The sequence below is a fragment of the Leptosomus discolor genome, chromosome 1 (genome assembly GCF_034619465.1).
Source record: "Leptosomus discolor isolate bLepDis1 chromosome 1, bLepDis1.hap2, whole genome shotgun sequence".
Taxonomy (NCBI): Eukaryota; Metazoa; Chordata; class Aves; order Leptosomiformes; family Leptosomidae; genus Leptosomus; species Leptosomus discolor.
The window spans coordinates 124367940-124385305 of record NC_141391.1 but is presented as its reverse complement, the minus strand read 5'-3'; the positions used below and the strand labels follow the sequence as shown (position 1 = coordinate 124385305).

General features: G+C 43.2%; 1 protein-coding gene across 1 annotated transcript in view; it reads right to left on the bottom strand.

Annotated features, from left to right (window-relative positions):
- Window positions 1–431: 431 nt before the first annotated feature.
- Window positions 432–17366, bottom strand: part of IMPG2 (interphotoreceptor matrix proteoglycan 2) — a 66085-nt gene continuing 49150 nt past the window's right edge. The window contains exons 16-21 of the mRNA XM_086460502.1: window positions 16106–16316; window positions 13743–13931; window positions 13357–13555; window positions 12385–12464; window positions 1735–1873; window positions 432–506 (exon numbers count right to left, since the gene is read on the bottom strand). Of these exons, the coding sequence (XP_086316628.1) occupies window positions 432–506; window positions 1735–1873; window positions 12385–12464; window positions 13357–13555; window positions 13743–13931; window positions 16106–16316 (893 nt within the window). The remainder of the gene's footprint in view (window positions 507–1734; window positions 1874–12384; window positions 12465–13356; window positions 13556–13742; window positions 13932–16105; window positions 16317–17366) is intronic.

Sequence of the window (17366 nt, the reverse complement as noted above, 5' to 3'; positions counted from 1 at the left end):
AGAAGGTCTCTGGTCTGCATTACCATGCCTTTGATCTGTAGTGTTCAAAGTGTATGTGGGGTAATGAAATAAGAATACTTACTGGTTCTTTTGATTAAGAGGCTACAAAACAACAGGTGCAGATTTGCTAAGGAAACTTAAGAGATTTCTCTGATGTGATTTGTGCTCCTGGTCATTACGTGATGTGAAAGAAGCTGCATCCAGCCTTAGCCAAAAAAACACTGCTTGCTGTAGGATAAAAATAGAGCTTTAAAGAAGGCAAACAAATTATCTTCTGACTATTCCAGTCTCAAATTATTCAGAGAAGCTCCCATATGCCACTAACAAAGATAAGATGTATTAAATAGCCAGTAAATTCTGCTATAAGTAATTACTGCATAAAGAGAGAAGAGGAAACTCAGAGGATATTTATGCACCTATTGCTATTAAGTTTAATAGTAACTGCTTGCAGTTTTATAATCATCATCATCATCATCATCATCATCATCATCATCATCATCTCCTTTCTAACTCATAGGGAGAAATTGGAGCATGGGAGAGCAAATTTATAAACAAAATGGGTAAGTCAAACTCAGACAGTACTCTTGAATAAAAAACGCTCAAATGAACTCACTGCGATATGGATGCTGATTACTTCAGGCTTCCCTGTTAAGGCTGATATGAGGGCTGCTAAATGTGAAATATATTATAGTAGCACTGTTGTAGCAGTGATGGTCCAAGAATACAAGCAAGATAGAGCTTGTAGGGAAGGAGAATATTGTTACACCTGCTGCTTCAGGGGGTGTGGGAGGGGGGAAGCAGTAGATGAGATTTCAGTTTGAAAGCCTGTTCCCTGAATAAGACTGTTGCAGGAAACATGGTAGATCACATGTTAATTTCTGATAGTGGGTGGTAGTAGTATTTGGCATTCAGCTATCCTCACTCCTCACGTAAATAGATTGGTTGTACTGGGAGAAGAGAAGAGTATTCTGACCCTCTTTGGTCTCTACTGAGAAAGCCAACAAGACTTCCGCTTACGGTGGTGGATTTTGTGTCTCTGTGCGTGTGAGATACTAACACCTGTTTGTTTTCCATAAAGTACTAAGTCACCAGATGGTAAAGGTTTTTATCCATGCTGCTCTAGCTGGATTTGTACCAGTAAGTTGGAGGTGAAAGGTACCATATGGTACTGTTAATCCCTGAAGCATTCGTTATTCCTAAAATAATTTTCAACACCTTTTAGTGTTGACATCTTTCATTAATGTCTGTGCTTATTTCTCTGGATATCGTTCAGATGAAGTGTAACTTATAGTATTTCGGTTTGTGTTCTTTTTATGTGAGTGTTCCTGAGATTCAGTGCCAACTAGAAAATTAATTGTCCTTGGATAGCGAGCTGGGGGCTTAGGTGAAATGAGTTGGTTGTCTTGTTGCAGTCTCCAGTGGATATGGACTGTCACTGGCAACCTCGGCAGAGAGACAAACTGCAAATAAGTGTGATAACTTGGGAAGTGATATGTGTTCTGGTGGATAATATCTAATTATTACTACAAAAACATTTGGTTGTGGACAATGGCTGGTGCTTATTGTCACTGCTAGCAAGAATCTACCAGACTGGGATGAGACTGTTCTGAGGTTCTGGGAGCAGGGCTTATTTAAGATATGGGGAGGGTATTAAAGATTGGACCTTGGTGACTGCATGGGAGGGTGGCAGTTTTGGAGGGAGATGCTAAGGAGATCAGTGTTGAAGGAGTTTACCTGGACCACAAGATTTCGGGACTGGCCCTTGATCAACTCTGGATCTGCAGGACACGCTTTGGGATTCAATGGCTGGATGTTCTTCGGGCTCGTAAGCGTCCAGAGGGGAATGTTCAGCCAGCTTTCGGCAGAAAGCACCCTGATGGCAACACACTGCCTCTAGAATGGGACTGAAGCATGTTTAATTTGGTTGTAATGAGGAAATACGTTTAACGTGACTGCATCATCACTGAAACAGCTTCTGCTTCAGGACAGATATTGCAATGGTAGGTGCAAAACACTAGTGCCTGAGTTAAGGCTGTTTGGGTGAACAGCTCTGTCTTCTGAGGAATGTTTTATATTATAAAAGCATGTCCGCATTTATGTATAAAGAAACAGAACTAGAAGCTTTTAATCTTCAGAAACACCTAGCAGCAAATTTTTTCAGAAGTGTGTCAATATCTGAGTTGACAAGTTGCTTATTAAAAGTGATAGGCTTAAGCATTCCAGCATGATTTAAAGAAATAATTTCAAAGCAAGAAAAATGTCAAAGCTTATGCTGCCACTTTGAATAGGACTGTCTTCCTTTAAGAAGCAAAGACTTTACCGTAGTTAAAATCTTCTGCAGAGTAGTCAGTCGTGGAACCAGTTTCTATAGTAAGATTTGAGGAGAGCTGTCCTCAAACCCTGAAACCAGAGAACACTTTTGTCTTTGTGGTTCTGTCTGCTGGGGAGACACTGGAAAATGTCAGTTTTGCAGCTGCTGTTTCTGGTGTTACCACCCTTGGCAGTGAGCAGAGCCCAGCACCCTTCCAGCCTGCCCTGTTTGGAGAACCTGCACAGAGCTGTGAGTATGCCAGGAGCGAATACCCACATAGCACCCACCAAAACTAGCGCACCGCTTCTCAGCCAAACTGAACCACCTTATAGTCGCTGGGGGCAGGGGGGGTGGGCTTGGCCTCCCTACACACAGAAAGGTGTGGATAGGGGTCTTGCTGAGAGGACACCCACTGTCAGTGTGGGTGCAATGAAGAGGGGGATGGTGGCTGGCCCTGTGGGACCATCCTTTCTGGTCCGGCAATTGCCAGCCGCTCCAGCAGTTGCTGCTGCCAGCCTGGTTTCCCAGAGCTCTGTTGCTGGTCACGACAGTGGATCAGCACTGATCAGGCCGTCGCTTGTGTTGTCAGGTGGGCTCCCCTGCTACAGGCCTGGGGCCAGCTTTGCTGGGCGCAGACTGGCTCCGTCCTGGAAGCGGCCTGAGTGGCCTCCTAGCCCATGGAGAACAGCTCACCCAGGAAGGCAGATTAAGCTGCGCTGAACTTCAGTTTGTGCTGCTCTGCACAGGGTCTTTACCTGTAGGCCGCTGGCCTGCATCCAAGCGACACTAATAGTCTTCCTTTTCAGTGTCATGTTGACTGCTTGTGGTCCACCTATCCTATGGCAACTTTGCTGAGCTGACAGTTGCTTGGCAGGCTGTGATTGCTTTTGGCTTTCTTGCTGATGCTCGGGAGACCCGCATATGTCCATATGGTATTTTGAAGGCAGCTGCAAAGGAGATTTAGTCAGTTGGAGTCAACCAAACACCTTGTAACTAGAGTAGGCTGATAATCTCTTCTTGCTTCTTGGGATGGAGACTGACTCCAGACCTTTTGGTGCCATAAGAAGCGGAGAAAGTATAGTACCTCTGCCCCACATCAGCAGCTGTAGAGGTGCAGACTGTCAGCTGTGCCCTCAAAGTGGAATGAAAATCAGAAGGCTTTATACATCTAGCATCTTAAAGAGTTATCAATAAAACAATCCTGTATCTTAGTGAGATAGTCTGCTGCATTTCGATTTTTAAAAACAAAACAAAACCCACTACATCTGCTTTGGAAAAAGCTCTTGCAATATTTTGTTACAGAAAGATTGAAAATGAAGACATGACTGGACTGATAGGAGGACATTCTGTTCTCAGCCTCTGAATAAAGGAAGTTTAGAGTCGGAGTGGTACCTGGAAGCTGCTACGGATAAAAGTTTTGCCATAGTGGCATGCAGGATTGGAGTTTGGGGGTAGGAGTCTGAGTATGCCGTAATTATGGGTAAGGGATAATAAAAATGGAAAAGTTCATTTCAGAAGTTAAGGGAAGACAGCCTATGTTTTGAAAAAAAAATGGAACAGTGTTTGCTTTTTCTTTATATGTTTGTGGAAAAAATGTGGAAAGGTAGAGAGATTTCAAATTGTGAGTTTTGGCACTAGTAAGAAGCTCAAGTGCTCTTCCCCTCAGCCCTTCCTCCCCCAGTTTGAAGGTATTCTTTGCCTTGGCTCTAGTTCATTTTACAGTTCATTTCAGAGGTTAGATTTTTAACTCCAGTTTTACCACTCTCTGTGTGTGGAAAAAACAGAGCAGATGTTTCAGTGCACATACCAAACAGACACAAAGTTGAAATGAGTATTTCCTAGAGTGTCTCATGTCCTGCGGTGGAAATGTCCCTCCAGGCTTCCTCCAAAGCTCAAGGAATTCTGCCTCTTTCACTCCTGTTGTGAAAATACATCTGTCCTTTCTCCTGCCCTTGGAAAGAGCCTTTAAAACCAGAGGCGGTTCCATTGCTACAGTTTCGCTGAGACTTTTGTTTCTGACCCAGACTCTAGCCAAGCTTTGTCTTTTGTCTGTTTTTTTCCTTTTCTTTTGCCCCTTCTTCCCACCCCCGAAAGCACCCTGAAGTGGGATCCAGTTGACACAGAAGTAGCGCAGTTAGTATTGCTGCTGCTAGTGGGCTGGGTTGAACACCTCTTTAATTGAACCAAGGTCTAACTAGGCCCTTTCAAGCTGAAGCCCTTTGATACTGTTTCCACTAACTAGAGGGGAGAAGGCTCGAAGTGGCAAGGTTTTGAGGCAAGCATGGTGAAGATCAGCAGAAGTCCTGAGATGACCAAGTAACTCCAGCTGTGTGAGACAGCTGATGATCTTAGAATATCCTGTCGAAGAGTAAGTAATTGTATTTTGCTGTACCAGGTCTGTTTTTCAGAGTTAATTGCCTGTTGGGTTTTGCATGGTCTGACATTTAAAACTGGATAAATACTTTTGGTTTTCAAATTTGGTCCCTGAATGTGCCCTCTGTTTGCTGACTGATCTTTGCTAGATTTGAGGTTTCCCATTTCCCAGAGCGAAACGGGGACTGTGTGCAACCATTTTGACACTGTATGTCAAGAGGTTTAGTTAACTAGAAGTGTTCATGAGAGATTCACACGAGGGTTGAAGAATTCACATCTTTGGTTTTCTATATTACAGGGCTGAATAGCACTCCTATTTTTTCTGGGTTTTCTTGTGATTTTTTTCCCCATGATCTGCCAGTTCAAGTTTTTCGTGTTATAAAATCATCTGCTTTTTGCACACAAATAATTAAACAGTGGGAAGTTTTGTTGTATGTTTATGGAACATACTGGTCAGCACAGCTAATCAGGTTTTTTTATCATGACGTGGGACACTATGCAATGCTCCATCTGGAGAGGAACAGTTGATGGTTTACAAGCTTGTTCACAGACAGCTGAGGGTACTTGATACAAGACAGTTCTCGAGTAGGTGCTGAGCAGTGAAGCTGCAGAACTTCAGCTATACTTGGTCACGCACATCCCTCGCTAATATTTCAGAAGTAAAATTTTCCAATTAGCCTCCTTTGCTGGATACGCGTGCTGTACTTAACCCTTGCTCCCTGCTTATCTCTGGATGTGGCAGCAGCAGGTTGCAGAGGGCCTGGCTGGGCAAAACAGTCAGAGTTTTGTCCTCCCCTCCACAAAGCAATATTAAAGATACTAAGCCAGGAGCAGCTTATTGGCTTGAATGTGTAGCAACCCATAGTGATTATGGGACGTTTCTCCTCTTCCTTATATAAGAAAAAATCCCCCAAAATAATAACCTGTTCATTTACTTTGTTGCTTCCAACAGGACTTTCTTCCTTCTTTCCAGGTTAAATGATCCCTTTTTGGAGACTGGTTTGTGCTGCCTGCAAACAGTGGACTGGTTCTTGGCTTTGAATGCCTTAACAGCAGCTTCTGTTTCCTTTTTGGTTGGCAGGTAAGTGCAAAGCTCTTATGTGCTTTGCCCTTTGAAAAATGTCAGTGGACTCATGTAGTACGTTGAGAGATGGCCCCAAAACACTTACCATCAGCTTTACTCTTAAGTCATCTACCCACTGATTCTGCTTTCTGTTAGCTTGGTGTATTCAGTGTCGCACTAGACGTGACGTGTCCCATCAGGAGCTATATGCATAATGCAAAAGATTTGACTCCTGAAAGGTCAATCTCTGCACGTATGAGGCTCCCAGCCGTGTTCCCTGCAAGCCTGGGGACGCTATTTCCCTGTGGGCTTGGTGGGTTTGATGTTTTTTAGAGCAGGTACACATGAGCTGACATTATAAATGCTGATGTGGTGGGGAGAAGGGCAAAGTGAGAAATCCTTATGGAGGAGCTCTGTAGAACCACACTGCCTTTCCACCATGGCTGTGGCTTTCCATCCACTCCTAAGGGGAGCAGGTAGGAAGCAAATCCTGAAAAAGTAAGTGTAGGAAGGGGAGTTTTTTTATTTGTTTGTTAGGTGTTTTTAATCAAAACTTCAAATAACAAAAGAAAAAGTCAAACAAAAATAAAAGCTATGCAGCGGTCTCTCATTTACTGGAGAACTGTATAAAGCATTTTTGTGGATCAAACCCCTCTGATTTTCCCATCTGAAAACAGAGACGGAAACAACAACCACTCCCTTACCAAGCAGATGACCGTAACTGTGAACAGTGAACTGCAGGCAGCAGTTACCTGTAGGTCATGCTAGGAGACTCAGGCCCTGCACTGCTGCTGGCAGTGCTTTGCATCCCACTCCCTCTCTGGGCTCAGAGATCAGGTAATCACTAGGTAATCCTTTCCAGGTGAATTTCCTTGTAGCTGTCTCCCGCGAGTTGATGGAGGTCTTTCACTCTTGGGATCACTTGCACGCTCACTGCTGAGAGTCTGCCTCCTCCCTTGCCCTCTTTTATCCAGCCACATGCCCGCATTGCTGCATGAAATTTTGATGTATGGCCGTATCCATTATTGTTCTGCTTTCATTTCTGTTCAAGCTACGTCAGCCTTTCCAGAAAGGCATAGTTTCCCCATCTGGTAATCAGCTGTGGAGATGCAATCACAACTCCAGTTAACACTAACTCTGATTTGTGTTTAATATGAGACTTTTGAAAAACATTTCAACCTCCAATGATTCAAGACAGATAGTGTTTTTTTGTTGTGTTGGTTATATAAATGAGAGCTGGGGGGGGGGGGGGGGGGGGGGGGAGATGCCCTTATAAAAGGTCAGGCTTTAAGTGTTGTTTACTCCAACTTATATATTTAATACAAAAACATAGTTCTTAGATGTGCTGCCAGTAGAATTAATTTTAAAAATAATAAATCGGCACGTGTCCCACAAAATTCCCTTACTGAGGGTATTTTTCATCCTGAAGCAAATGTCAAAATCTGGTTTGTGTTGAATTGGAAACACAGGAAAACTAAAAGCACAGGTTTTGAGGTGGCGTTCAGCTGGCTCCTTCCAAACAGCTGTAGCACCTCAGACAAGCTGTCGTTTCAGTCCTGCAACCTGCTGTCGTCCTCCAAGCAGAGCTGCCTGCCGTGAGAGTGTTTCCCACTGCTAAATACAGTGGGTGACCCAGCAAGGAGGGTGAGAAGCAGTGTGGGCAAGAGTCCAAGAGGACAGGAACTCAAGTAAAATTCCTGGGGGTCATTAGTAAACTGGAGTAGGAAAGCCAACTAGTGTTGAATGTGGCAAAACCAAAACTTTCCCGTTTGGACTGACTAATGAAAATGTTTCCTTTCCTGGCCCAGAAATAGCTTTGGATTTTTTTTTTTTTCAGTTGAGAAACCCAGGCAAATGGATGGATGTTATGTAGAACATAAAGCGTCTGCTCCCAGACTGGATCAGGTAGTGGAAATACACGTCCGACATGCTGCTGGTGTTATAGTACACTTCAAGTAAACAAAGTGCCGTGAAATTCCTGTGTGCTTTCTACTAATATTTAAATAGCAACAATGCCCCATCATTTTCCTGTGCTGTACAAAGTCAGTCTGTGTCTGTCCTACAGCACTTCCAGATAGATGGATAAATCGGTGTTGGTGAATATTTTTGCGTTTTGTTTTAACAGGATGAGATGACTGTCCCTGTGCTTAGCATGCCTGCCGTCCACAGACTTCGTGTGGAAGAGTGCTCGGAGTCCTCTCACGCTCCTTTTGCAGCCTTTCAGAACAAGGACCAATTCCAGTAGGTCTGACGAGGAACGCGAGTGAAAGTCTTCATTGTTAAAAGGCTTTTTCCATTTTACCAATTAATCTGTAAGTTCATAAAAATCTAAACTTTTTCTATGCTTCCTTGTTTTGGAGGGGATAGAAAAAAAAGCATAGTTTCAGCTGCCTCTGAGGACCTGAAGAAATCTGTTTTCTGGGACCAAATTATTACCCAGCGGTACATGAAGGCCACAGACCAGACCTTAACAGAATAGCTAAAAGGTATATAACTGACCTTTGGCTGGTTCACGCTGGCTCACGTTAGCAAAACTAAGGCCTCAGGCTAAGACTGAACCACTGTCCCCGCATGGAGTAACTGAGTATCTTTTTTGCTGGGAAAGGCTCTGTCCTTTGCTGAAAAGCTACCAAGTGATGGACAAGCACACAGTTCCTGAAATGCTGTCAGGCTTGCAGCTCTGAACGCTTGTTCTGTTTGAATTTCCAGCCACGGTAGAACTCTGCCACTGCGGACTGGTGCCGTGAGGTATAAAAGGCAAGGCCTTGAGGCACGCCAAAAATAGTATAGGCAGAACTTACACCCAGTGATTTTGCAGTACCTGGCACTGTGGTCCAACATGGGTTGCTGTTTGCTTGAGATCCTCTGTTAAAGGGGCAGTTGCAGTGTCATGCAAGGCCTCGTTTTCGTCTGTGTTTCAAGCCTTGAAGGGGGCCACAGACACTGATAGACCTGTCAGCATTCAGTAAACAGTAACTGCTTTTGTCCTTGTTCTTAAATAAGCCAAGTCATTCAAACCTGTGCTTCTTACTTTCAGCAAGGGAAAAACTGCATATTAACTAGTAACAAGTACTGGTAGATTTGTATACAGAGCTGGTTTGGTTTGAGGTTTTTTTAATATGGGTTTTTAGAGTTCTTTACCTCTGCCTTAGATTGGGAAGGTATCGAAGAAAGTACGTTCATTAAGTCTTTGGTGTGTTGTAAGATGCACCATCAAACAGTTTAGATGAAGAGGTTTGAAGGCGGGTGGTTTGTTTGGGGTTTTTTTAAGACTTCAAGATCACCTAAGAAACAACATGTTTTGGCATTAACGAAAGAGCCAAAACATCATCAAAACTGGCAAACAGCTTAATTGAAAGCCAAGCACTCACTTACGTGCTTTCCAGCATGAATTTTCAGCATATAGCCTTGCAAGTGATAATGCACTACATTTGGCGCTTTTGTTAGCCAGGGAGTTTTAACAGCTTAACCAACTATTTTAAAAACCCCAAGCTTTCTGATCCTACATGTACAAATCATCATGGCTAAGATACCTTCACTCTTCATATCAATTTCATAGTCTCTACATTAATTTTATAGAAAAAATATTTTGGAAATAATTTTTTTATTGTAGTGAAAATAAGATACCATTATGTTCATATGTATACACACACACAAAGAAAAGATTCACTGTATATACACTGAAATACCTCATACTCAGTGTAGCCAGGACTCTCCTCAGCTTGTGCACAGCAGATAGCAGAACACCTTTAGAACGTGCCTGACCCCAGCTGCCCCGCACTGCTGCGCTTCGCCGGAGCAGCACCAACGCTCCCAGGGCCGGCGGCCCAGCTGCACAGAAACAAGTCGCAAGCTGGCGCCTACCCCGAGGCCCAGCACTTCGCTCCCCTGTACAGTCACCGTGATCGCAAGGCCCTGGTGTGAGCGGGTGGCTCAGCCGCGCTGCGGCAGGGGCAGGAGGAGTGGGCTGCGCCCCAGGAACTCCGGACCAGCTGCTCCGAGAGCCCCCGGGTCACCCAGCGCAGCGGGCTCTCTGTCTCATGGCATCTGGTCACAGCGGTGTTCGGCAGCACCATATCACTTTCTGCTGTCTTGCGTTATTTGGGCTTACAGTGGTTCGCGTAAGCGTTCCTTTGACAGATGGGTGGCTCTAGTACCCATTCCCTGCCACGCAAGGCAAGAAGATACCACGGAAGCGATCCAGTGAGGTTCTCCCGAAGACGCAGAAGAATTGCATTGAAATATTCACTTGTTTAGCTAAGCCGCCTATAGGCAAGTGAGTAATTCTCTCTATCACTTAACTCTAGAAAGGACCAGGTGGCTGTTGGCACATGTGGGCCGAGAACTACGGACTTTGTAGAAATAACAAATAACTTGGCCTCGTTTGCTAGCAACACACCTTAACGTATAGTCTGAACTCGCTCCGTAACTTAAAGATAAAACTCTGTTTCTGTACCTCGGAGGTCCCCATCTCAGTTCAGCTATTTTAAAATGCTTCAGGCCGACTTCTTCGGCTTAAGGAATTCTACACTGACTGCCACTAAGCCAAGAATACTCTCATTTTTTCCCTTTGCCATAGGGAAACGCTGCCATTTACCAAATATGCATGCACTTGAGTACCACAGCCTGATTCTGAAACAGAGCTCATGGCAGGCTATTGCCCAGTTCAGTAAAGAAAATTCAAATATTAGTTGGCTGAATTCAACATTGAGTAAACACTAAATACATTTTTAAAAAAGATGGGCACAAATGCCACTGTAGTATTTTGTCATTAAACTATGTGTCTATTTCAACGATTAAATCTATTATGGAAATACGCTCTAAGGGAAATACACAACTACTAAATCGTGCATATTAACTTATGAAACATCAAACAAATTGTCTACATACAAAAAAAGTCAATGTTAGTCACTTAAGCTGCACAGAACGCGTGTGTGATAGAGGCCCTTCTGCGCCCCAGCTTGTGTGGCTGCCAGCCACAGCCGTAAGACCAACCGCCCCGGCTTTCAAAACACGGTGCTGAACTGCAGAAGTGCTGCCCGCCTCGCCGAGGCGCCCCGTGGGGTCACTGACAGGCAGTGGGGGTGCTCAGTGTTGGGGAGGGCCTTTAGGAGGCCTGCGGGCTCAGGGCTACCTTCCGTTTTGCTAAAGCCGGGTGACTAAATGTCCCTCGGGCACCTGTACAGAAGAACAATTTTTCCAGTGAGGTTGTGTTTGTGTTTACAATGGGGATGCTTTAAAATAACGCTAACGTCATTCTAGCACAAGAGTTCTCCCCTACAAGTCATTCGCGTGCAAAGCAAACACTCCTTTCCTCTAGTACTTTATACCTGTGAAATCACTACAGTAGCCTCCAGTGAGGGGATGAATGCCAGACAGGGATTTTAAATGTGCATTTTATTTTGGTTGTGCATGTATCTTCTCTCACCTGAGGAGAGATTTCTGCCTTGGTATTACAAACTTTCATTGTCTGTTTCAGCGTTAAAGAAAAATGAACTTTCATAACCTCTGCCACTTCTGATCACCTCTTAAAAATGTCACTGTACACAGAAAAGCCAGAAGTCATTGAGATAAACAGACATCTGTACATTTTAGCCATTCATTTAGAAAACATCTGTATCCATCCATGCAACGTTAAGACTATAAGTAACTTTGCAGTTACATCCGAGCCCATTGCTATGGCAATAAGGCAGTCTTTATCTCCCACGTGCGTTCTACGGATTTCTTTTTTCTTAAAGCAGCTTCCTGAAATGAAAAACAGAGAAGCAATGATTAAATTAGTCTCTTTCAAACACTGGATTCAAGGTTTATATGAGGCAGCCCTTACTACTTTCCAGCTGTGGAAAATTTAGACGCTGATCCTTTTCAAGATGAAAAAATGAACAACTGACATGGAAAAATGTGAATGGCTATGATTTTCAATTAAAGAAAAAAAAAAGTATAGTTGATGATCTCGGAACACAAGATTGTTGCTACTGTAGCTATTTTTAATAGGATCCCAAGGAACTGTACTACAGTACCTTTCAAACTAACCCAGCTAACTGTAATATGCTGCTTGCTACAGTGAGAGTACAGTGCACAAGAGTGTGTACGCTAATAATTAATTCCTCAATGGCATTTTTCACGGTTAGCTTTCACCAAAGCACGCAGCTCAGCTTGGTTAATTGTTTGGAAGTGAAAGCTTTCTGTGGTGGCAGGCGTCCGACATAACAGACGGGACCGTACTAGTAACCTCTTGGGTTTGGTGAGTTGCCAAGTCTTGACAACTCAAACTAACATGCTTTTTAAATTTCTATTTTAAATAGAATACTAGGCAATGGTAACTACACTAGAAAAGTTAAGAAGGTTCTAGCTGTGCTTTCAAGAACCTAAATTGGTGTCAGTGCTTCTCTGACACCCATTAACTTTGGGATTCCTCTTCACTGCTTTTAACACACCTTCTGGGGCTGCTACTTTTGATGCTGATTACTTTTAAGTACTTTAAAAGGGTAGAACCGCTTCAGAAATAATGTTGAAATCTTAACCTCTAGTGTCCCGGCATTTCTAGACCCTTTATATGAAAAGTACAGTAATGTAGTAAAGGCCACATGAGAAAACAGGAAAGGAGCTAGTCACCCAGGCAAGACTTTTCACTCACATTTGATGCTGCCTAACAAACTCCGCGAACTGACGGTCTTTAGCGTAGAGCTCTATAATTCGAATTCTGTCCTGAATTTCCTAGAATACAAGAAACACAGTTGTAAGTACGTAATAGAAATTAGAATACTATTGAAATAACTTATTTCTGAGTTTTGGAAAATAAAACTCCTACGCTTTGCTGTTTCAAGGAGTAGAGCTTGAAATTGGGCACTCCAATACTTAAATTCTTCTTTACGCTATTTTTTTTGCAGTGAAGCACTTCATTGGAATCCAGTAATACTCTACTTTTAAACGAAACCTGCGGTTTGGACAGAGTGTGGCATTTCAACAGGCTTTAACAAAACCGTTTCTGTCTCATAGATACTTTGCCTACAAGCCTGGCTGCAGGCTGGGTTCACACCTCTCACAGTTGCTTAAGGATCTGTGGTTAGTTCCTGGATGTAAATCACTTCTCCTCAGCCTTCTAGAGTCAACCCTGGATACTGAGTACACAGGAAGAAAGGAGAAGGATATGATCTAGCTTGCAGGTTACAGAAAGACCAAAGACGTAAACTTAAAAAAAGCGATAAAAAAAACCCCAACAAACAAAAAAACCTGTAAAAAGGCCTGAGCGCACCAGGTTTTCACTACTCTTACATAGGGTAGTTGGCATTAAAAGCTAAAGGCTGTGTCGAGCAATACAGCAAACCTCCCCAACTCCTGTGAGGTTACTTAAGCAGTCAGCTCCTTTATCATGTGAAATTCATCACGGGTCAGAACACACCCATTCCTTTCTCTATCCCTAATAGCAAGAGGGAAAGAAGTCCTTCCCCTGTCTTCTCAAGTGGCTGCAGCAGCCGTAGCTGCCACTTGTTCAGCTGGAGCACAGATGCTGGGGAAAGACTGGGCCCACCTCTCAGGTTACAAGTGCTGAATAAGCTTATTGTTCACATGATCTGTTCCATGCCACTGTGAAAACAAGGTCATTTACCTCCTTAGTAAGCTCACTGTTTTCATAAATGTGCCTGATCTCTTCACTGCTGTAGTCTGTGGATGTCTCTGCACTGGTAGAACTGTAGGACGTTAGCTGAGGGTATCTCCGGTAATAATGGCTGTAGCCAGTCGTATCACTTTCATACATGGGGTTGTATTTAACTGCATTCTCAATGGATGAGAGGCTGTCACCCTGCCTGGGGGAGCAATAAACAAACTGTGAGCTTCTCTGCGGCCTGGAAGGGCAGCAGATAGGTTGAGGAAGCCTGGCATTTGGAGGTGCCTGAACATCCTGTTGCTTGTCAACTGTGACGTATAAGACTTACGACAGAACTATCCGTATTGGAGCAGATGTGTTGTAAAATATTAGATGGTGTCACTTACCCCTGCGAGTCCTCGGTGTCACTCTTTGTGTACTGGTCTCGAAGGGTCCTGGCCAAGAAGAAGATAACAGCAGATGCCACAAGAAGGAATCCTGCCACAGAAGCAATTGCAATACCCACAACCAGGGGCTCAGAGACATATTCTTCACAGTGCTCCCCTCTGTACCACCAGTTCTCTCCCACACGACACCTGCAACAAAGAAACACAGGGAAATTAAACACCAGCAAAAGCTTTGGTTAATGTAAATATCTATAACTTCCTGTCACGACGTGCCCTCAGTTAAGTCACCTCAATAAACACCTTTGCATGTTCAAGCACCAGCTTCTTTTATTATTATTATTCTGGACAGCCTTTTTGGTATAGAATTATAGAATGGTTTGGGTTGGAAGGGACCTTAGAGATCATCTAGTCCACACCCCCTGCAGGGACCCCTTTAGCCAGATCAGGTTGCCCAGAGCCCCGTCCAACCCGACCTCGAGTGTTTCCAGGGATGGGGCTTCTCTGGGCAGCCTGTTCCAGTGTCTCACCACACTCGTCGTAAAAAATGTCTTCCTTAGACCTAGCCTAAATCTACCTTCATTTAGTTTAAAACCATTACCCCTTGTCCTATCCCAACAGGCCTTGCTAAAAAGTCCCTCCCCACTTTTCCTCCAGGCCCCCTTTAAGCACTGGAAGGCCGCAGTAAGGTCTCCCCAGAGTCTTCTCTTCTCCAGGCTGAACAACCCTCATTACTGATCTGAGTAAAGATAGGCAAAATAATAAAAGGATAATGCATTTGTGATGGAAAAAGCCTGTGGGTTTTGCAATTTAGAGTATCCTGTGATGTGTTAAAACTGGAAGGTGTTTAAAGTAAAAAGTTATGCCTTGATTGAACCTTGACATACCAAACACTGTAAAGGTAGAAAGCAGTTGTCTTAATCATATTGTAATGTAAATACAAAGGTGTTAAACGAGCAGAACGTTTATAGGGTACCGAACTCCACAATGATTAGTTAAATTGAATACATAAAATAAATGACTAGAAAGACGTGTGTGTTGAATACTGTATCTTTGGAACAGTCACCCCAAACAGCATTCAGTATTTCTGCTTTGCTGTGGTTTTGAAGATGAGAACTTTAATGTTAATACTGACTTTAAATATACCAGTAAAAATAATATACTTGCATTATGTGTGCTTGGGAGTTCTTGCTATAAAACTCAAGGAATTGCAAGGTATTGTGACCACTCAAAGCAATAAGCCTTATTAATAAGAAACATCAGTAAATTAAGTCTTCTAACAAAGATCTGAAATAGTTTCTGAAAGTAGTAAGCAATACTTCAAATTTTTCAAAAAGTTCTTAATAAATACTGGCCAGAGTATGCTTGAGTTCAGATACTTGCCTGTTTCTAATTTACACTATTATACAAATACAATAAAATTTATACTACATCCTGTGATACTACCCATTTTTGTAGTTTAAAAACTTTTTTATTTCTCCTGTTAACTGCTAGGACTCTTAAGACTGACTTTAGAGATGTTTTTAAAGAACTTTTTAGCTTTAGAGCTTTTTTTAAAAAAAAAAAAAAAAATCACCTGAAGTAGCATAAATAATAACTACTAGTAGGCATATTCTGTTTTGCAAAAGTCTCCTACCTTTTGTTGATAGGTATATTTTGCTTTTAAAACCAGGCTGTTACGTTGCTGAAAAGGAAAAAATTAAGTGCGATGTGGACCATTGTCTCAGAGCATCGCTCTGTCTGTATCTTGTACTAAGTCTTTTCCATTACTTGTAAAATACTGAGATGCTATTCAAATGCATCTCTATCTTTTTAAAAGCAAATATTTGAACCAGGGGGCCTGTGCCTTGATCTTTTTATGAAGCACACATGATTTTTCCGAAATGGCCAATGATGTACTTTCATGACTTTTCTTAACCACAATCACTATTTTTAATATATTTACGCTGCATGAATATGCCTTTCATGCGATGGAATGAACTCTCCTGTGCTTTATGACATTATCCAACACTTTGCTCCTTGAGAAAACCTCTGGGGATAAATTTTGTCCCCAAAGGTCAATGAAGGCGATTTGAACAACTGAATATGTTCCATTACTACTACTTTTCCCAGTTAGTTTTATTTCCTGATGTTTCTACTCTATTAAAGAAATTTGTTACTGTCTCGTTTCTGATATACATAGGAAGACAAACGTTAATATTGGGACCTTGACTCAGCAGCATAACATGAATGATAATCACTATCATCTCACTTGTTACACATTATCTTACGGAATTTTGCACAAATCTCGTAGAATGCTACAACAGAGGAGCCAACAAGGGTTCTTCATAGAGGAAGCCGATATCTCAGACAGCAGGATGACCTACCTACAGATGGCTCCTTGCCCGGGGCTTATGTCGCACTTCCCGTCGTTTAGGCAGAAGTTTGGTTGCAGATCACAGATGCTGTTGCATGGCAGCCCGTCGATGCTCAGGTAGCCAGGATTGCAGACGCACTCAGCTTCCCCACTCCAGCGATTTACTAAGCATTCGGAGAACTCATTGCAGGCCTGGAACTTGCAGGGATCCGCTTGCTCACCTGAGAATACACAGAGCAGAGAATATGAACGATAGAGGAGAACCCTAACTGAGGCAAAGCGCTGGCTGGCTGCTGCCATTTTCTCTAATGGTGTCACAGTTAAAATAACCCGCAGCAGTCCGGTACGCATCTTTCCTGAGTAACAAAAGGTTCTGCTGAGGTGAACACGCGCTAGAAAGCGTTCCGCTGCACAGTGCACGTCAGTGGTATGGCTAAGACCACCTAGCAAGCCAATCGAAAAACCAAGTGTAAAGTGTTCTTTTTCTTACTGGAAGGTGCAGTTCTCTTGTCTGCTGGAACAGTATTTTGCAAATGAGTAAAACACAGCTGATCTCCGGTATTTCTTGTTACAGCAAACCTATGTGGCGTATAGGGAAGGGCAAGGGGACTTCGGGCACTCAGCACCTCCTGTGAGGTGCTTTGCCTTTGTCTGCAAGGAACACAAGCTTGTAGCATTTGACATCTCTCACTTCTATCAAGCTTAACAAGGCTGGCATACAGTTAGATGATCAATATCAGATTCATCACGCTAATTAGACCATCTTTATCAGAGAGGTACCTCAGGAGAACAGCTACCATTTGCCAACAGGTCAGGACTGTTATTTTTCTCTAACCTTATCACAGGAAATATTTCTGAATTGCTTCTATGGTAAACTACTGGCTAACTTGGACAGGGCAAAAACTTTCTCCCTGTATCAGAGGAGTGAGCTAAGAGAGCTTGTAACTTTTTAGTGCAACCAAGAACTTACACAACAAGAATGAGGCAGCAGCTGCTACCTGTGCAGATGCCCACCTGGCAGCTAAACTGGCTACCACCTGAGGGAATAACCCCAAGGAGTAAGTTCAAACCACACATGTAACTAAGCACAAGAGAGATGGACACCACCATTCTCACTGACCCGCCTTCCCCCTCGCTCCCCAGTGAAAGTGCAGCGGCGCTATACGGGGTATTACACGAGCCAATTTTGTCCCCATATTTCTCTATGGGCCCTATATAGTTTGCTCAGTCTGGGTCCTACTTTGATTTTCATCTCCTTAGTCCCTTAACAG